Source organism: Papio anubis, chromosome 1 (genome assembly GCF_008728515.1).
Source record: "Papio anubis isolate 15944 chromosome 1, Panubis1.0, whole genome shotgun sequence".
Lineage (NCBI taxonomy): Eukaryota > Metazoa > Chordata > Mammalia > Primates > Cercopithecidae > Papio > Papio anubis.
Genome location: NC_044976.1, coordinates 6,858,335 through 6,880,280, shown reverse-complemented (window position 1 = coordinate 6,880,280; position 21,946 = coordinate 6,858,335). Strand labels below are relative to the sequence as shown.

Below are 21,946 nucleotides of genomic sequence, written 5' to 3'. Positions count from 1 at the left end.
TTTTACATGTACTATCTCAATTATCTGTCCAATAGGAACCACTCTTATCCCCACATGACAAGGCCTCAAGAGGTCAAGTGTTTGCCCGAAGTGAAACAGCTGGTGTTCAAACCGAAACCCTGAGTCCAGAGCAGATCCTTTCATTCCTACACTACTTTTCCTGTTCTTCTTTATCCAGAATAAAAGAAAATACCTGCTACCAAAGCATCAACTTGGTAAAATAATACCAAATTATTTTAGAACTAAGCCAAGGAGTAAGCATCTCAAAGCTTTCTTTTTTTAATATAGCAGTGTTACTTTCCTGATATCCTGCATCTGCATATAAACTGCAGCTATATAAACATCTCATATGTGACCAGTGGCAATGAAGAAGTGAAATATATTTCTGAAATCTCTCAATGAAGAGTTTATATTAACATTTTAAATTAATTAATTAATTAATTTGGCAAGGGACTAGAGCACACCCTACTGGCCGGCTAATAGGAAATACAGCATTTACTTAGGAGAAAATGCTTAAATGTTTAAATAATTTGAAAATAAAGTCAGGTTAGCATCTAAAAGAAATTTGAAAAATTGTCTTGTAAACATCTAGATTATGTATCTAAATTAATGTATCCATAAGACTTGGCCAGGCGCGGTGGTTCACGCCTGTAATCCCAGTACTTTGGGAGGGCGAGGCAGGTGCATCACCTGAGGTCAGGAGTTCAAGACCAACCTGGCCACATGGCGAAACTCCGTCTCTACTGAAAATACAAAAAATTAGCTGGGCATGGTGGTGGGTGCCTGTAATCCCAGCTACTTGGGATGGTTAGGCAACAGAATCGCTTGAACCTGGAAGGTGAAGATTGCAATGAGCTGAGATTGCACCATTGCACTCCAGCCTGGGCAACAAGAGCAAAACTCCATCTCAAAGTAAATAAATAAATAAAAATTAATTAATGTATCCATAAGACTAAAAAATTTCCAACAGTTATACATTTTAGAGATGGGATAGAATTAGAAACATAATAACCACCAATAGCATCTAATGTTAAGAGAGCATTTGGTAAATGAAAGGTGGCTCAGTTTAAACAACTATGCAAACAGCCTGTCTAAAACTCATACTAAGAAAAAGTAGTGAAGCCCTGGCCCTAACACTTAAAATAATAGACTGGGAAATTAAAACCAACCTGCTCAGACTTCTCACAGGTGAAGTATCCTTTTTGGGGAAAAACTAGGAAGGGAGAGCAGTATCCATAACTAAGTAATGGAAAAATGTGCTGGGCGTGGTGGCTCATGTCTATAATTCCAGTACTTTGGGAGGCTGAGACAGGCAGATCACCTGAGGCCGGGAGTTCGAGACCAGTCTGACCAACATGGAGAAACCCAGTCTCTATACTAAAGATACAAAATTAGCCGACGTGGTGGCACATGCCTACAGTCCCAGCTACTCGGGAGGCTGAGGCAGGAGAATCGCTTGAACCTAGGAGGCGGAGGTTGCAGTGAGCCGAGATCGCGCCATTGCACTCCAGCCTGGACAACAAGAGCGAAACTCCATCTCAGAAAAAAAAAAAAAAAAAACTGAAAAAGGAAAAATGAAATGTTGCCAAGAAATATATTTTCTGTGCTACTTTTCAAGTGGCCACTAAGGTTAAAAAGTAAAAAGTCCATGGAAATCTCTTTGGGATTGTGGTACTCCTCATGGGTGAATCCAGGCTCTTCTCAGAATTATCCAGAGTTCACCGGGCGTGGTGGCTCACGCCTGTAATCCCAGCACTTTGGGAGGCCAAGGCAGGCGGATCATGAGGTCAAGAGATCGAGATCATCCTGGCCAATATGGTGAAAACTCGTCTCTACTAAAAACACAAAAATGAGCTGGGCGTGGTGGTGCCTGCCTGCAGTCCCAGCTACTTGGGAGGCTGAGGCAGGAGACTCACTGGAACCCGGGAGGCAGAGGTTGCAGTGAGCTGAGATGGTGACATTGCACTCCAACCTGGGGACAGGGTGAGACTCCATCTCAAAAAAAAAAAAAAAGAATCATCTAGAGTTTATTTTATATGTGAGAGTGTGAGAGTGTGTGTGTGTGTGTGTACATGCATGCGTTCTGGAAACACCCATGAACAGCAATATGAATGTTCCCCAAATGCAACGTAGCACACTAAGCAAACGCCCTCTAGGAAATGTAATTCCTCTCTTGGTTATATTTTTTTATTGCACACTTATCTATAAAATAGTTTAAGTGCATAATATACATTTATATTACGTATAGACAGAAACAAAGGCTCTAGGACCAAGAGGGACATATAAAATGTGTTTAACTTTAAAATATTTATTATAAACAAAGTAGAAACACAAAAACATCTATAATCAAGAAGAACAAATACCAAAATGTATATGTTCTTCTACAGGATTAAAATAATATCAAAATACAAATATAAATGTAATAAGGTGCCTGTCCAGCATGTTCTGCTTACACATGACATGTAGCATTTCTTTGAGAGGAGAGAAAGCAGCAACGTTTTCAGGAAACCAGTGTCCGTGATTCTAAGGTTTCTAAGCCAGAACCTCACCCTTGTTCTCACTCCAAAGACAGCTGCTTCTTACACTGAAAGAAGGGCAAGTGAAGAATGACAATTTGGGTCAATGTGAGGCAAGTCTAAAGTATTAGATGTTGAGTTCTTTTCTATTAAAAACAATCAACTAATATAAATTCCTTTTAAAATGGCCTCAAAAGTAAGCAGACTGTGAGAGATATAAAAAACACTGTCTTACTTTAAATGTCATGCTTTACTGGAGATAATTTAAAACAAATTGGGTTCAGGAAAAAGAGACTGTTTCCCCGAATCTCTGGTGTAGTGTTCTAATCTATTAAAGGTCAATGAATAATCACTTAATAAACACAATATGCTAGTATCACTTCAAGATGCTTAGCGTTTTCCTTTTAAACTCTTCCCAAGATGTCCTACAATATTATTGACATATCAATTTTATTATAACACATCATTAACAGACTATTAGATTAAAAATTTGTGGGGTGTAAGTCTTCTCATGTAATTCTTCCACGGCTGAGAAAGCCATATTATATAACTGTAAGCTAAACGTGGCAAACTAGTGGCTAAACAGGTTTCTCCCCAAAAATGAATAAATCAAGTTTATTTTGCAAGTTGTTTAAAATAGAAAAATCAGATTAATCATGTATTACTCATGTGACTTTATGATTTTTGATAATTTACCAAAACATTAGCACATCATACAGCTCACAACTGTAGAGTGAGTATCCTGTTGATCTTCTTTCTCTAAAGAAGGGGTGTGTTTGATGGTTGCTCTGGTGATTATCACTGTTTTATGAATAGGGGAATGTAAAAGCATGCCAATAAGGCTGAAGCACAAATTACAACTGTATTGTAGTGACTTGAAATGGTATAGCCAGGGTTCCTTTCAGATGAAACGTGAGCCCCTTCAAGTGCCCATTCAGTAGATACTGTTCTGTGAGGTTTGAAAAGATGTACCCTGGCAAGTTCTCAGGCTGATCTTTTTTTTACACTGATAACAGCCTATGGGTAAGCCACGAACATAAATGACACCAAAATGGGAAGAAAATCGGGACAGATTTTCTTTGCATCAAAAACTAGTCAGTTGGTAAGGAACTCAGCAATTAGTTGTGACTCATTTCCATCATCCTAAAATAATACTAAATGAATGACAGTAAGGAGACAGGTTAACTGAATTGTTGACAAATAGCATAGGCATGAAAATGACCCAATGGCCCCTTGTAAGACAGAAGAGCCATCAGAAAGGAAACCAGATTTCTCTCTGCAAAACGTTTGTCTGTTTTGCAACCGAGAGAGGGCAAAGATACTTCAGATTCTTTTTTTTTTTTTTTTTTTTTCTTTTCGTGCTTAGGGCCTTGAATTCAAAATTAGGCCTTTGAATTAAATTAAAAAGAATGTAAGTAAATAATAGTGGGGAAAAGGCAAATCATTTCATGGGGTGTAGAGTTAATAGTTAACCTGATAATAAGGCCAGAATCTCATTCCATATGTTAAACTACCCCAATTAGGTAGTGCTCAGTGTCTAACTATCAGGCATTATTGCTGAAGTGCAAGCAGGGGCTCCAGGAGGCTAGAGGTCAGCGACAGGTCTCGGCTCTGGCAACAGAGGACCAGCCAGGGGATTTGTTCTAGTTAAAACTAGAGGGTTTCCGTCTGTTTGCTTTTTTTCTTACTTTAGTCACTCTTGGTTTGTTATCATTTGTATTATTTATTTTACGGTTAAACTATAAGCCTAAGTTGCATCACTGGCGCCCCGAGAAACCTCCTCCCACAGGCCCGCTGGGGCTTTGTCCTTGGGCATCTGTGGCCTCTCCAAAGCCAAAAGACGTCGGGGCCAGCTCAGGTCGCCTGAGTAAACACAAGCCTGGGAAGCCGAGGGCCCCCTAGGTCAGCAGTGGGGGAGCTCCTCCTGAAAACCCCCAGAGACCCTGAAGGGCTCAACCTCTATCAGGACCTTTCAGGACCCTTCCTCCATTTCTGATCAGAAAGAAAGCCGGAGCGACGATAAGTTTACTGCTGATGAGTTCTTGATAGCCTTTTGTTCGATGAATTTTGCGATCTTTAGTTCGAGATTTGTTCTTATTGTTTTTCGGCATTTTACTGTTTTATTTGTTCGAGATTTGTCTTTGCGATCTATTTGTTCAGTTCTTTTGTTCGAAACGACGAAACCGGAGTTCTTTATTGTTCGACATTGTTCTTTTGTTCTTTTTACTGGTTCCGAGAGCTGGTTCTTTATTGATCGATTGTTCCAGTTTCCAGATTGTTCTTTACTGTTCTCGAGAGCCCTGCATTATTCGAGCATTGTTCTTTTGATTATGCTCCCGGTTAGTTTCCAGATACTTTACTGGTTTCCGAGACCCTTTTACTTGTTCGGTTCTTATTGATCGATCTCGATTGTTCAGGATTGTCTCTTTTTACTTTGTTCTATTTGTTCTTATTGATGACATTTGTTCGCATTGCTCTCTAGATTGTTCTGTTCTACATTTGTTCTTTTACTTTATTCGAGCATTTGTTCTTACTTCGGTTTTATACTGTTTCTTTATTATTCTATTTGTCTTCTACATTTCTTTGTTCTTTTACTGTTCTATGGTCTCTCATAGTTCTGTGATTGTTCTTGCCTTGTTCTTGTTCGAGCATTGTTCTTTACTGTTTTGTGCTCGATTGTTCGGCATTTGTTCATTGTTCTACATTTGTTCTCATTGTTCATAGTTTTGCATTTGTTCTCATTGTTCGAGCATTGTTCTTTATGATTGTTCGACATTGTTCTCATTGTTCCGGAGATTGTCTTTCATTGTTCTTGTTCTAGATTATCTTCGACAATTTACCCTTTATTTGTTCTTATCTTTTTTTGTCTGAGATTTGTTCTTTATTGTTTCGGAGTATGTTCTTGTGATTTGTTCTTTATTGTTCGAGATTTGTTCTTTTTACTTTGTTCGGGAGATTTGTTCTTTACTTTGTTTTGCATTTGTTTTTAATATTCCGGATGAGTCTCTAGATTTGTTCGACATTGTTCTTGTTCTTTGTGAGATTGTTCTTTATTCGAGCATTTTGTCTCTTATTTTTTGTTCGGAGATTTTTACTTTATTTTTGTCTGATAGTTTTAGATTGAAATTCTTTACTGTTTCCCGAGAGCCCGGATTATTCTATACTTGAAATTTTATTGTTCGGAGATTGTTCTTTTATTTTGTCTCGGGATTTTTTTTTTTTGTTCTGATGAAATGATTTTTGAAATTTTTATTACTGTCCCACACTGTCCTCACTGTCCTTGCCACCGTTCCTCACCGCCCCGTCCCGCACTGTCCCACCAACTCCGCACTGTCCCGCACTGTCCCTCACTGTCCCACAGCCCCGCACTGTCCCTCACCGGCCCACACCGTCCCTCATCATCCCACACTGTCCTTCACTGCCCCACACAGTCTCCTGCCGCCCTCACTGTTCCCTCCCACGCAGGGCCCAGTTGAGAGGTTCTCCTCCAGGGCTTCTCGGTCTACTGCCAGCAAGCCGGCCCATGGGAGAGGGAAAAACGCACAATCTTGCCCGGACCCTGAATTTATGGGAAATCCCGCGCGAGGCTAGATGTGCCCTCACTTCAGGCAGGAACGGCGGCCGAGGCCCAGGTGGCCGCGGGCTTCTGAGGAAAGCTCGGCGTTGAGAGGTTCCCGGGAGTGCCGCACGGCTCGGGCAGAGGAGCGGAGCCGCGGCCGCGGTCAACCCGGAGACGCCGCCCCGGACACAAAGCCGCCTCCTGGCAGCGCCGCGCTACGCCACGGTGGGCCCAGCGCAAACGCCTCGGCCGCGGCATCGCCCCTTTAAGCGGCGCGCGCCCTGATTGGCTGCGGGAGGAGGCGGGGTCGGCCGCGGCGACCTCACGGCCAGGGGCCTATGCTATATATAGAGGCGGCGGCGGCAGCCGCGACGACGGCGGCCCATTGCGAGGCAGTTCGCTAGCGGGAGCGCGAGCCAGTGAGAGGCGCCTGCGCGATGTCCGGGCCCCTGAGCCCGCGGCGCTGAGCCAGCCGGGACGGACATGCGCGGGAGGGCGCCGCGGGGCAGCCGCCGCTCCTCCGGGGTAAGGGGCCTGGCGCACTGAGGGGGTGGGGAGGGCCACGCAGCGCTCGGTTCCCTCAGGGGCCCCCGCGCCGGGTGCTGGGATCCACGCGGCTCCCCGACGCGAGGGCGGGGGCGTGGAGGGCGCGGGGAGGGTCGCCGCGACGCGGAGTCTCTGGGACGGAGGGAGGGGCCGGCCGGTCGCTCGCGGGCTTCTCCTCATTGAGGTGTGGAGGGCGGGACCCTCCCCGGCGGCGCAGCCCGGGCCTGGGGACGCCGCGAGGTGCTGGCGCCCGCCTTCTTCTCCACGCCGGCCGTGGTCGCCGCGCGGCCCCTCGGCTGGCCGGGGCCATGCACCCGAGCGCCCGGGACACGTCCCCGCACACCGGGACCGCTGGAGCGGACGGGGCTTCGGGAGCGGCGAGCTTGAGAGTCCTAGTCCCGCCGCCTGCGCTTGCGGGGTTGCCCGGCGGGGATGAGCGTCTTCGGCGCTAGGGGCTTGTTTGTTTTTTTTTTTTTTTTTTTTCGTTGTAAAAATCGGGGTTGCGTTGTCTTGTTGACACCGTGTGCCCGTAAATCCTGTCTTGAAAGCTGGGGTGGGAGGCTCGGTGATTGCTTGCGGTGGTTGGTACCGGTTCTCTTTGGCGGTCAGCCCCGGTCCCTCTGCCTCATCTCCCAGCGACGATGGTAATGCCGAAATCAGTATTTAAAAATTCGTCTAAGCTGTTCTGAACTCTTCCTTCTCTCCTAGAAACGTGATTCTTTGCTCTGAATGTCTTAAGTACCGCTTTGAATGGAATGGGACTGCAGAATTAATGTGTTCAAGATGCGAATGCTTATTGGGAATTTGTGTATTTATATGTACATCATAGCCCTGTACAAATTAGATGACTCCTTAACCGTGAATGGTGCTGTATTGGTGCTTGCTACGTCTTTATTAGGATTTCATCATTGCTTGAAATAAACCAGTCTCTTACCTGATAAAAATATGAATAGATTGTTAGTCATAAACTTAAGTCAGAATGGAGGCTGTAGCTTTAAAAGAGATGTGTTGGTGACTTGAGGTACACCTGCAACACAGGTAGGGCAAGACTGGTTTCTAGGCAACTGTCAGGGGTGAAGAGAGGTGAGGTTAAAATGCCGTTTTTTTTCCCGTCCAGAACAAATGTTCAACCTTTTATAAATGTGTAAGAATGCAATGAGTACGCATTTGTTGAGACTGAACATCCCAAGTTCACCGTACCTGTTTTTTTAACTGCATTTCTTTTCTTACGTTTCTGTAATTACAATATACAGTTTTAAGTGAAATTTTATTTGAACAGAAACCAAAGACAGGCTAGGTATCCGCAAATGACCAAATTTTGCAAAGACCAAAATAAAAGAAGCTGGTTTCTTGCTAACATGCTGGCTGTAATTGGTTAACAATATGTTATCAAGCAAGCTCTTTTCCAGATATTAGCAAGTTTGAAGAAAAATAACAGAGGATTTAGCATGGACTTCAGAAACTATTTGTCATTCCCTTCACTTCAAGCAGAGGTTTATTTTCACCTGTGTGTTCCAGGTGACACTCGATAATAAGTGATAGAGGTCTTGGACTAACAATTTATAACCTGACAGATATATTAGATTGTAAACTCCTTAAGGGTAGGCACTCTGCCTTGTATAGCTTCTATCTTATGCAGCCTTGCACATAGTTGATGTTGATAAATCGTTGCATGAAAGCATGTTTTACCTTTTAAGGCTCAGCAGGACTGGACCAGTCATTGATAAGGGTTGGAAAGCAAATCTGTTTAATTTTTTTTTGACTGTTATGAAATGTCTGAATTATTCATACTTTTCACAGGTAAAACTGTTGTTTCAATTATCGGTTTTCCTATTTGCAGTTCACAATAAATCCTGGTCACTCTAAGATTCAATTATGCTTGAGTTTTTGTATGAAAGTACCTCTTGACTGCTGCTTCTCAAAAGTTGAACTAGATAATACTTCCTTTCTGCTGAAACTAATGGTAGCTTTTCAGAGCAATTTGCCTACATTACAGGCACAATCTAACATGCTTGAAACTGACCTGATTGTCTGCATACCATCAGATTGCTTTAGAAAGGAGCAGAGGAGGGGAAAGGAGGTGCCAAGGGTAATTCCAGGAATTTGAATGGCAGAGGCTCCCTCTACCAGAGAAACAACTCTGCTCTTAATCTAAATAAATTTGAATTGGTACCTCATCATCTGGATACATTTGGATACATTTAGCATCCTTGGCCGGTGTCTGGGTTTATGAAAGCTAATGAAGAACTCCCTTCATAAACGCAGTCCAGTTGTGGCATTCTGGCATTGTTCACACAGCATAAACATGTGCTTTGTAAAGGTAGATGAGGCGAATGAGTTTGAGGGTCCTAAATGTAAGTTACTAGCTTAACAATTAGTTTTAAGGTAGGGAAAAGTTAGGGATTCAGATTTCAGAAGGTGGCAGGGAGGATTCTGAGAATTGAAGTCTTTGTTGATACTGTAGTCCAATTCCTTACACCGTAAAATTGGGCAGTGTTACAGAAAGACCACTCTTCCAGGTCTCAATGAGTGTGTCTTTAAAATGTGGGGCTTTTGTCCCGGCTCAGTGGCTCACGCCTGTAATCTCAGCACTTTGGGAGGCCAAGGTGGGCAGATGGCTTGAGCCCAGGAATATGAGACCAACCTGGGCAACATGGTGAAACCCTGTCACTACCAAAAAAAAAAAAAACACACACACACAAAAATTAGCTGGGTATGGTGGCTCATGTCTGTAGTCCCAGCTACTCAGGAGGCTGAGGTGGGAGGATTGCTTGAGCCTGGGAGGCAGAGGTTGCAGTAAGCCAAGGTCACATGACTGCACTACATCCTGGTGACAGAGTGAGACCCTGTCTTTAAAAGACAAAAAGAAACCAAAAAATGTGGGGCTTTGGCTACAGAAATGGAGCCCTTTTCAACCTGGAAACAATAGGAAGGTAAAGATTGGAGGACATTGTCCAAAAGCTCTTATTCAATACCCCAGATGTGAAATGGACTAATTACCGATTGTTTTTTAAACAACTATTCGCTCAGTAGAATTGTCTTCTGACTCTTATCAGGGCTGCCTCTTTTTCAGCCTTTAGATTTCCATTGTAAAAGTCACCTACTCAGGCCTTCCCAAACCACCTGTGTAAATATATGTTCCTCTGCCGCCTCATCCTATTGCTGTACCTGCTTGTTTCCTTGGAAGGTACCTCCATCTAAAATTGTTTGCTTGCTTGTCTATTCTCTTCCTCCCTCATTAGATGGAAGGCTTCTTCAGGCAGCAACCATATCTCTTTCACCTCACATGGTATCTAATCCAGAATAAGCACTTGATAAATATTTGTGAAAAGAATTAATCCTTGCCCTCTAAGAATTTTTGAGCTGAATGAGCACTATGAGTTGAGTTTCTGTTCCTGCCTCTGCTATTGACCAGCACTTAAGTCTTGAGCATTTAACTTAACAGTCTTTTGCTTCAGTTTCTCCATTTATAAACAAGAATGTCACAAGGAGAAATGAGGTTGTTGCCTAAAATGAAGATACTATAGAGCGGAGAGGTAGTGAAAGTGTGGGGAAAATGCTGGAATATAGGACAGAAGAGCCATGATAGCCTTTTTGCTTATAGCAAGATATTTAACCTCACTTTGTTTCCTCATCTGCAAAATGGAGATTATAATCCCTGCCTCTTCTTACAGGGATGTTGTGGGGATCAAGTGAGATAATGTGTAAGAAGGTGCTTTGTAACTTGTAGAGTGCTTTACAAATATAAGGTATTCTATTATTAAATTCCGGATTTTACAATACAGTGTGATTATAATGCCATCATTGGGATCCATGCTGTGAAAGTGTATTAAAAGGAGGCCCGTTGGGTATATGTAGTAACCCCTTATTACGAGTAAAAACAAGACTTGTGTTATATGAAATAACCGTGTCATAAAGAGTTCTATTATGGTGGGGCATCAGTGTATCATTAAAGATTGAGGGCTTCAAAATAATTGTTTGAAGTGGTAAAAGAATGTCAAACTGATGCCTTAACCCACCCTTTTTAGAGGATACATAGGCCAGATCTACAATTAATAACTTTTAATAGGAGAATTTGAGGGAGTTGAAGTAAAACAGGAACTTTCATAGGCTACAGGTTACCCAAGAAAAACTATTTATTACCAGTAAATCCAAAAAAAGGGATCTGTGCTACCCTTAAAAGTTGAGCATTATACTCAGTTGGATCCTATTTCGCCGGTTTAAAAAGCTGTAGGGACTGGAAGAGGCAGTGTGGTGTGTTGGTGAAGGGCCTGGACCCTGTAGCCGGGCTGTCTGGTTGAAGTCCTGGCCCCATTGCTCACCAGGTTTGACCTTGAGCAAGTTCTTTAACTCTGTGCCTCAAGTAAGTGAGAGTAATAATAGTAGCCCACCTTACAGCATTGTAGAGGATTAAATAAGTTAATACACACAAAGCACTTAGAACCATGCTTGCCTGGCAATTGTATGTCCAGTGAATGTTGTTATTAATGGTTTTATATTAATTGTAACAATCTGGAGTTACCATTGGATAACTTAAATGCTTGTTAAATAAATTTGAAGTTTTAAAGACTTGCGTCCCATCATTAGACCATTGTGCTCGTTGTCTTTAGATTAGAATTTGCTTTTATAATAAAAATAATCTATTGTGTATATGTCAAAAAAATAATATTTTTCTCCCCTCTGTGTGTATATATAGTTACTGATTGTGCTACTCTGTAGGAAAAATACAAAAGACAAAAGAATATATTCCTGCTATTCTACTTTTCTGCTGTCACGCTCAAATTGTGTAGGAGGCTGAAGGGGGTGGAAAGACTGGATTATGGTAGTTGAGGGAATGGGCTTTTTGTTAATTTAGCTTTTTTTAAAATAGTTAGAAAGCATTCTGAATTATTGAATAAATTATGTCATTTATTTTTTATTTGACAGTTTGAAGATAAATTATTTTCTCTGTTGCCTCTTATTTCACCACCTACAAATGGTCCATTATGTTCTGGACATGTTTAAGAGCCTCTGAGGAATGGAGCTGCAAACACAGACACAAATGTTCATCTTTGCCACACTGAACTACATTTTAATATTTACTGAAGCCATCAAGCTTTTCTTGAATTCATGCAGGAGTATTTTAATTACATTAAAATATGACCTTATTTTGAAAGTCATCTATGTTTTTGTTTTTTTTTTTTTTTTTTGAGACGGAGTCTCGCGCTGTCGCCCAGGCTGGAGTGCAGTGGCGCGATCTCGGCTCACTGCAAGCTCCGCCTCCCGGGTTCACGCCATTCTCCTGCCTCAGCCTCCTGAGTAGCTGGGACTACAGGCGCCCACCACCGCGCGCGGCTAATTTTTTGTATTTTTAGTAGAGACGGGGTTTCACTGTGGTATCGATCTCCTGACCTTGTGATCCGCCCGCCTCAGCCTCCCAAAGTGCTGGGATTACAGGCGTGAGCCACCGCGCCCGGCCGTCATCTATGTTTTTAATTTAAAGGCTATTTATGCCTACCATGGTAGAGAGTACAACTAAGGAAGTTTTCTTAACTTGCCTCCCTCTTTCTTTTCCTACCCCTAAATCATAGGCTATTAAAATGAAATCTGGGGTGGGCGCGGTATCTCACGCCTGTAATCCCAGCACTTTGGGAGGCCAAGGCAGGCAGATCACCTGAGATCAGGAGTTTGAGACCAGCCTGACCAACATGGAGAAACCCTGTCTCTACTAAAAATACAAAAATTAGCCTGGTGTGTTGGCGCATGCCTGTAATCCCACCTACTTGAGAGGCTGAAGCAGGAGAATCACTTGAACCTGGGAGGCAGAGATTGTGGTGTGCACCACTGCACTCCAGCCTAGGTGACAAGAGTGAGACTCTGTCTAAAAAAAAAAAAAAAATTGGTGGGTTTTTTTTTTTTTTTAATTTCCTCACAGGTGATTATTTTAGACATTTTTAAAAATAAACATGCAGAGATTGGTCTATTTGGGGAGGATCTAAAATCATGGAGTTTGTCATATTCCTAAATCAGTTTCTTTTTATAAATTTTGCCTCTAAATGTAGTTACCTTATTATCTTCCCTGGTTATGGAAGTACTTAATGTAGGTGATTCTTAAATGGAACTGAAAAGACCATTTATCACCCTGAATAAACAGAAATCAGGTTCTAGAACCAGATTGAAAGGAGGAAATTACATCACACTCTTAAATAAGGAAGCACTGGGCAGAACTGGATGAGTTGTATGACAAAAATGTGCCCCTCCTCCTCCCATGGATGGCTTCTGAGATTTATTAATGAGATCTGGTGGCCAGGTAAGCAGATCTAGGTTACTGCCTTAAGGTAGCCTGTATTTCTTTCTTTTTCTTTCTTTTTTTTTTTTTTTTAAGCAATTTCAAAGAGACTATCCTCAAGCTAAAGGCATGTGATTTCACCTTAATGAAGAAAGTGCAGTGTGCTTTTGGTGTAACTTTTTTAGCAAAATGAAAGTGACCTTAAATTTAGCAGTAAAAACACAGTCTAGAAGGAATAGTGTTATAAGAGAAGGCAAAACACTTGCCCCCTCGTTGCTTCAAGTTAATATACTGTAACAGAAACCAGTTTAGAAAGCTACATTGTTAACCACTGAAGCTTATAATTTTTTACTCAGTCTACAAACTATCTACTTTGAATTCTGGAAATGAATTTCATAAAAATTCCTTCCTGTTACATATCCTAAGCTTGTTACATTATTACTGGGCAGTGGCCTCACTCCAGCACGCATTAAGTTTATCCTTACTGAGCTCTTCACTGACACACAGTGTATGTGAATCTTTCATGTCATTACTTTCTAAAAATGAGATGGATATTTTCTCAGTATCCATTTAATAAATAATAGACATGAATGATGCCAAGATTTACCGGGGGAAATCATAAATCGGACATCAGTTCTGTCCTGGATGATTTGAAGAGTGGAATGGGAATTGGGGCCCAGCACAGAATAACCCAAGAACAGAGCGCCCCTGCTCTGGTGTTTCATGAAGGGAGAGGCTTCATGGAGAAGGTAGGGTAGAGTTGACCTTAAAGGATAAATTGAATTCTGACAGATGTGGGGAAAATAGAAATGAGCTTGAAAATATAAATTAGGTTTATATTGTAGAGGCCTTAAATGCCAGGCTGAGGAGGTTTTATTTAGGAGCCTTTGAAGGTTTTTTGAGCAGCAGCAAATCTTAGTTTGAGCTGTTGTTAAGGAATATTGACCTGGTACTGGTGTATAGAATAGGTTGCATATTTCCAGACCCCAGGAAGAATGATGCCTGTGAATGGAAGGGTAAGATTTGAGAAATCATGTAAAAGTAGTCTGTGGAACTTGGCAATTGAATGTACATGGCCTCAGGTTAAAAATGGTGCCTTGAGAAGTGTGATCCCCTTAGACCCCGAACTGGTTTGAGTGGGGAATGGAGTGTGAAGTGAAAGGAGGAGTTTGGTTTGTAGAGTCTGAGATGCCAGAGGGCCATTCAAGTGGAAAGATAATCACCAGACAAGAGGAAATGCAAAGCTGAAGCTTGAGCCAGGCTGGAGTCATTGATTCAGGAGCTGTCTATGAGTTGAAGCTATACAAGTGGATTAATAAAAGGATAACCTCAAGAAGCAAATGATTTTAGGGCTTCTTTTTTTGTTGAATTTTAAAAAGAATCAAGTTATGTTAACAGGAAAAAGTGGTTCATGTCTGAAATTTGGTATTTAACTGCATTTTAGACCCACTAAAAAAGCTAAAAATAGTTGATGAAGTTTGGAGAAGTCATGCCTAAGGTTATTCGGGTCCTCGTCTAAACCATGCTGCCTGGATTCACGTTCGCTTTCCGATTTTTGGATTCCATGACATAATTCCATCTTGTACTTTTTAGATATTGATTTTCCCACATAGGTACATTTTTGCAATTGTTTTCCTCTAATGAGTTGTAAGACAGATAAGATGTGAAAAATTGCAGCATTAAACGTCACTTGGGAAGAGTTTGTTTCTTTTTAGCTTGAGGTTGGTAAAATGGATTTATTTACTCCCCCTCCTTCCATTTGCACTGAATACTAGAAGGTTTTTAGAGAGAGAGAGTTTCAGGTGGTTTCATACTCTCGGTTTACAATCTGAGGAACATTTTTTTTAAAAGCTTGCTTCCAAACCTGTAGCACATTGCCCTTTTTGAGTCTACGGTTTGAAGTTATTTTCCAAAAGAAGAGAACATGGCAGTTATATTGCCCCCCTCGTCTCCCATGCTAGCAAGTAGGAAGTTCGGACAGTTTCATAACATGGCCCATTCACAATTCCCCATTGAAATTTAGAGGCAGGTCACCTTCTATGAATACACAAAGACACTATTGTGGTCAGAAGTGAGCTGGCTTAGTGAACACAATTCTTTTTATACTAAAAAAATTTTTTTCTTAAGAAAGCTAACAAGTAGGTGATGGAAACAATGAATAAAAAATAACTTTTTCTAGAACGTATAAATAATTTTAAGCGACCATTGAAATGTAAGTTTAGAATTCCAAGGCAATTTCTGCAGAGGCGATAGTTACACAATCATTCTGTTGAAAGCTAAGATGTAGATGGCATTAGGAGGCTGACACACAGTAATTACTAGTAGTACTTGTTGGCTTGCAGACAGGTGGGGGTTGGGCCTCCAGAATCCCCTGCAGCATTTTCCTGTAATCGGGATGAGCGATCTTCAAACGTGTGCTTTCAAACTACTTAAATACCATATTCTTCTTCCTATCTTGCCTTTCATTTTTATATTACCACAGATACTTTTCTCATAGTCTTGCCAGTGCTTGTAGAATGCTTAGAAAAAGCTTGATAAACCACTGGGCTAAGTACACAGAGGGAGAGGTTGGAATATTTTTAAATTGGTTTTTAAATTTTTTATAGCTTGATGGTAGATACACATTTGCTTCATTTAAGTAATCTGAAAAACCGATCCTCAAAAGACCTCTCAATAATTTAGAATTCTTAAATGACAGAATGTTTTCTTTATCATATATTTGAGAGACTGATTTAAAGAAAAATAATGCTTGACTATCTGAAATAATATTTTAACCCTATCATAAAATCTCTGCCAGATAGAACAGCTGAACAGATAGAAGGGTAAAATACAGAGAGCCAGTCATTGGATCCCCTTCTCTACTTTGTTACTGAGACCTTGAACCTGTAGAGCATTACTCTCACTGTGTTCCTTTCTAATGGGAAAATAATACTGGATACTTGCAGAGTATTTTTTAAAGGTTTTTAGCTTTAAAAAACCCCTGTGCCTCACACAATGTGTATATTGAGTTGATACTGATTATGATAATTAGATGGTATTATACAATCATTCATTCAACAAACATTCACTTACTGAGCACCTACTACTGTTCCAGGTACTGATCGTTAAAAGGTGATTGAGACACAGCCTCTGTCCTGAGCTTACAGTCTAGTAGGAGGTGACAGATTTGTAAATAATAGATTTGAAGTTACTGAGCAAAAAAAAAAAAAAAAACACCTGTGTACCTCTCCCCCACAGCAAATGTGTCACAGTCATCTTCAGTCCTTTGCACAGTGCCCAGCACACAGCTGTGCAGATATTGTTTGCACTAATCCCTTACTAATATTTAGTAAGAGAATGAGATCGTGTTAAAGAGTGTACATGTACATGCCCCAAAAGGGGTCAGTGTTATACAGATAATTGACAGATAATATCCTGGTGCCTAAGGAAAAAAACCTAAACTTACCATAAGTAAACTTGGCTATCTGAAGACAGCAGAGATTGATGCTGACTAACACTTAATAACGAATAATAAAAAAGGAAAATGAAAAGGGGGCTGTAGGGACTCCAGACCTGTAACATCTGACAAGGGGGATTGGGGGTCCTAAAGCTGAGAAACTAATTTAAGAAAAATGTACTTAGCCTTTGTTATCCATGCCTTGCAGCTAAGCAAGATGTGAGTTACTGAGTATTTCACAAAGGAGAATGTAAAGAATGTACCTTTAAGTTTGTCTTTAAAAGGGAGGGAAGAAGCTGTCCCAGGCTTTTACTGAAGCTCGTAATCTTGCAGAACTTGATTTTTACAGGATAATGGAAATTAGTATCTTCATATATTACTGTTTGTTCCTTGAATAAGTAGTAACTGGAGAATTTGTCTTCCCATGGCCAACCCTAAAATACAAAATCCAAATAAATGCTAGACCCTGGGGTGGTCAGGTGCCAATACTGTAGAAACTCTTGCTTAGTTTCAGCATTGGGTTTTAGTGAATATTCGTTCTGTGGCATAAAATACAATTACTTTTTTAGCTTGGGAAAAATAAGCGGGATTCACTGGTGCTTCATGCCCAGTGCAGCCGTAACTTAGAAGGCTGGTTTAATAGGTCAAGGGAGGGTCTGTGTGCATTGCCAAGTGAGTGTGATTTGTTGTGCAACTATCAGGCTCTGCAGTAGGAGGTCTGCTTTTGCTGGCAATGGATTATTTCTCATTTCACTAAAATATTTCATGTCTTTTGGATTAGCATTTACACAAAAAATCATTTTTAGCGTTTACATGTAAGTATCCTCATGAGACATAAGAATTAGTTCAGTAAGAATTAAGTGAAAGTCCACAACTAATTTTTTCTATTCAGCATCCCCCCCCCCGCAAATTCTGTCATAATATGCTTTGCTGTAATTTATCCTAATGGAGGTATTTCTGAATTGTTTTCTTTATTATCTCATCTCTTCTGCCCCCTAGGGAATGAAAGCTACTGGTTGATTTTAAAATGCCTGGGCCTCACAGGTTTGGAGATGTCCCAGAATAAGGCACAATGTCAATAGCAGGAGTTGCTGCTCAGGAGATCAGAGTCCCATTAAAAACTGGATTTCTACATAATGGCCGAGCCATGGGGAATATGAGGAAGACCTGCTGGAGCAGTCGCAGTGAGTTTAAAAAGTAAGTAGAGGATATAATGCTGCTGTAATCTGGATAAATAAGCGACACTAAAATGAGAGAGGCTTTGATTGCTCTTTGTTTATGACCAAGGTATCTTCCTCTCCTTTCAGCAACTTTTTAAATATTGACCCGATAACCATGGCCTACAGTCTGAACTCTTCTGCTCAGGAGCGCCTAATACCACTTGGTATGTATTCTGAAAATCTGATCACAGTAAGCATTTGAGAAGATCAGTCTGGATTCGGGTTAGCTTGTCCTCCAGCATTATTTTTTAAATGAGGAAACCTGAACTATTTCCAACAATAGCCTGACCCCTAGTGGCAACAGATTCAGAAGATAACTGTGTTTTTCTCAAGCTATTGTACTCCACTGCCTTCATTCTGAGTGACTGAGTCCTAAGTAGGACTGGTCGTGGACATGTGATCTTCCAAAATCAAGAATTAGTTCTCATTCCAGCTCTGATGCATACTTTACTTCATGAAACCTTAGGCAAGATCTCCTACCTTTCTTACTAATATTGAATGCATGTTTGACAGTAATAGATGAAAATAGTATAAATGTTCCTCAAAACTTAGAAAATAGTATTTTTAATGTGAATATTTTGTTCCTTGTATCTTTGTCAAGAGCTGTGTGTGAACTGAACACATTGCAAGCAAGTCCATTCACTCAACGATATTATGATGTGCTAGCAATAAGGACTTTGTCTTATCTCATTGGTACCCTGCGTGCCTAGTATGGCCGCATGTCTTAAATGGCAAGGCTGGTGCAGTATGGTATTCATGTAAATTATATGCTGTTCATCTTCTGCGAATTTTGCACACGTCACAGAACTTGCCTGTGATGTGTGGGTGTGCACTGTGCACATGTCCAAGAGAGATAGAGGAGATAGTTTGTTCTTTGAACCACACCATATGCGTTAACAATCTTCTGCTCTCTAATTACACCTGTGGTTGTTGCATGGGTGTTCAGGGTGACAACAGCCACTCAGGAAGAAAGCTGGGGAAGCATAGGTCGCGGGGGTGCTCTCTCCCTCACACAGGTGGAGAGAGGATTGTTGATCTTTTACTAATATCTCTTGTTCATTCCAGGGCACACTTCCAAATCTGCTCCGATGAATGGCCACTGCTTTGCAGAAAATGGTCCGTCTCAAAAGTCCAGCTTGCCTCCTCTTCTTATTCCCCCAAGTGAAAACTTGGGACCACATGAAGAGGATCAAGTTGTATGTGGTTTTAAGAAACTCACAGTGAACGGGGTTTGTGCTTCCACTCCTCCACTGACACCCATAAAAAACTCCCCTTCCCTTTTCCCCTGTGCCCCTCTTTGTGAAAGGGGTTCTAGGCCTCTTCCACCGTTGCCAATCTCTGAAGCCCTCTCTCTGGATGACACAGACTGTGAGGTGGAATTCCTAACTAGCTCAGATACAGACTTCCTTTTAGAAGACTCTACACTTTCTGATTTCAAATATGATGTTCCTGGCAGGCGAAGCTTCCGTGGGTGTGGACAAATCAACTATGCATATTTTGATACCCCAGCTGTTTCTGCAGCAGATCTCAGCTATGTGTCTGACCAAAATGGAGGTGTCCCAGATCCAAATCCTCCTCCACCTCAGACCCACCGAAGATTAAGAAGGTCTCATTCGGGACCAGCTGGCTCCTTTAACAAGCCAGCCATAAGGATATCCAACTGTTGTATACACAGAGCTTCTCCTAACTCCGATGAAGACAAACCTGAGATTCCCCCCAGAGTTCCCATACCTCCTAGGCCGGTAAAGCCAGATTATAGAAGATGGTCAGCAGAAGTTACTTCGAGCACCTATAGTGATGAAGACAGGCCTCCCAAAGTACCGCCAAGAGAACCTTTGTCACCGAGTAACTCGCGCACACCGAGTCCCAAAAGCCTTCCATCTTACCTCAATGGGGTCATGCCCCCAACACAGAGCTTTGCCCCTGATCCCAAGTATGTCAGCAGCAAAGCACTGCAAAGACAGAACAGCGAAGGATCTGCCAATAAGGTTCCTTGCATTCTGCCCATTATTGAAAATGGGAAGAAGGTTAGTTCAACCCATTATTACCTACTACCTGAACGACCACCATACCTGGACAAATATGAAAAATTTTTTAGGGAAGCGGAAGAAACAACTGCAAGCGCCCAAATCCAGCCATTACCTGCTGACTGCGGCATATCTTCAGCCACAGAAAAGCCAGACTCAAAAACAAAAGTGGATCTGGGTGGCCACGTGAAGCGTAAACATTTATCCTATGTGGTTTCTCCTTAGACCTTGGGGTCGTGGTTCAGCAGAGGTTATGTAGGAGCAAATGGTTCTCAATTTTCCAGTTTGATTGAAGTGCACAGAAAAGTCCCTTAGATTGCAAAATAGTTGAACTCTCTGTCTTCACGCGGAAGGTTTAGAGCAGTTGTGAGATGCTGTTATGCTGAGAACCCCTGATTTTGTTAGTGTTGGAAAAAAGTCTTTCAAGTCTATAATTTAAAGATGTGATGGTGGGGAGGGGAGGATGGGGAAGCTTTTTATATATGCATACATTACATACCTATATATAAACTTGTGGTATAACCATAGACCATAGCTGCAGGTTAACCAATTAGTTACTATCTTAGAGTAATATATATTCAGAATAATAAACTCAAGCTGGAGAAATGAGTCCTGATAGACTGAAAATTGAGCAAATAAATGGAAGAAGATACAGTATTGTTTAGATCAGAATCATTAAAAAATATTTTTGTTTAGTAAGTTTGAAGATTTCTGGCTTTTAGGCCTTTTCTATTTTGTTTCATTTATTTTTGCAGGCAGTCTTTTCCATGGAGGGCAGAGTATCCATTCTTTACCATGGGTGTACCTACTTAGGTTAAAAATCATCCCAAGGCCTCATACTTCCAGGTTTCATGTTGTGTCTTGTTGAGGGAGGGAGAGCAGTTTACTTGGCAACCATATTGTCACCTGTACATGTAACACATCTTGAAAAATAAAACGATAATAGAACTAGTGACTAATTCTCCCTTACAGCTCCTGCTTGGTCCCACCCACTGAAGTAGCTCATCGCAGTGCGGGCCGTATTAGAGGCAGTGGGGTACGTTAGACTCAAATGGGATAGTATACTAGGTGCCAGTGTTAGGATGTCAGTTTTACAAAATAATGAAGCGATTAGCTATGTGATTGAGAGTTATTGTTTGGGGATGTGTGTTGTGGTTTTGCTTTTGTTTTTTTAGACTGTATTAATAAACAAATACAACACAAGCTGGTCTTGTGTTGCTGGTTCCTATTCAGTATTTCCTGGGGATTGTTTGCTTTTTAAGTAAAACACTTCTGACCCATAGCGCAGTATGTCTGAATTCCAGAGGTCACATCAGCATCTTTCTGCTTTGAAAACTCTCACAGCTGGCTGCTTCACTTAGATGCAGTGAGACACATAGTTTGTGTTCCAATTTTCACATCCTTCCATGTATTTATCTTGAAGAGATAAGCACAGAGGAGAAGGTGCTCACTAACAGAGGTACATTACTGCAATGTTCTCTTAACAGTTAAACAAGCTGTTTACAGTTTAAACTGCTGAATATTATTTGAGCTATTTAAAGCTTATTATATTTTAGTATGAACTAAATGAAGGTTAAAACATGCTTAAGAAAAATGCACTGATTTCTGCATTATGTGTACAGTATTGGACAAAGGATTTTATTCATTTTGTTGCATTATTTTGAATATTGTCTTTTCATTTTAATAAAGTTATAATACTTATTTATGATACCATTAGTAATGTTTCTTGCCTATACTCTATTTATAAAGTGTATGAAGCAATTTGACAGCATTATTATTTTTAAGCACAAGCTAAGATTCTTTGAAGTTTAATGTATTCTTGAAACTCTTATTCTTTAGAATGAAATATAATTTGTGCAATCTTTTTCACATATTCTGAAAGTATACAGTGGAAATGAGCTGTTTGTTTTTACCTTTAACAACTGAAAGAGAACTGGATTCTGGGGTTACTATCAAAAACAATTACACTGGGGGGTGGGAGTCCACATCAAGGACAATGTGACAGAAGAAACCAGTTCTGATGTGTAGACTTGGTTTGACTCACTCTGATTTTTAGGACGAGGTCCCAGTCACTGTGGGCCCTTTGGCAGGCTTTGCTTCTTGCTTGCTTCAGGCCACCCAGAGAATCTGCGCCTGCCTTGGCCTGTCACAGAGATGGCAAGTCCACAGTGGACAATGGGGCTCCTGGCAGCCTTTGGATGGAGGCAGGGGCTTGTGAGGGGGCTTAGTCCCATGTCACCTAGCCCTGTGCCTGGTTCTCTTCACTGTCCTCTGCAGGCTCCTTTATCCCCTGGGAGAGGGTGGGAGCCCTGCACGACCTTCATCGGGCACCTGCACTGTCTTGCCACTCTCCAGAGTGAAGAGTGAGGGCTCA

At 41.4% G+C, this 21,946-nt stretch overlaps 1 protein-coding gene across 1 annotated transcript; it reads left to right on the top strand.

Moving 5' to 3' along the window:
* The first annotated feature begins 6,404 nt into the window (after positions 1–6,404).
* On the top strand, positions 6,405–21,282 carry ERRFI1 (ERBB receptor feedback inhibitor 1). The gene is made up of 4 exons (XM_003891060.3): positions 6,405–6,600; positions 17,325–17,522; positions 17,633–17,709; positions 18,611–21,282. The coding sequence occupies exons 2-4, from the start codon at positions 17,398–17,400 to the stop codon at positions 19,795–19,797; spliced, it is 1,389 nt and encodes a 462-aa protein (XP_003891109.1). The 5' UTR covers positions 6,405–6,600; positions 17,325–17,397; the 3' UTR covers positions 19,798–21,282.
* Positions 21,283–21,946: the final 664 nt, after the last annotated feature.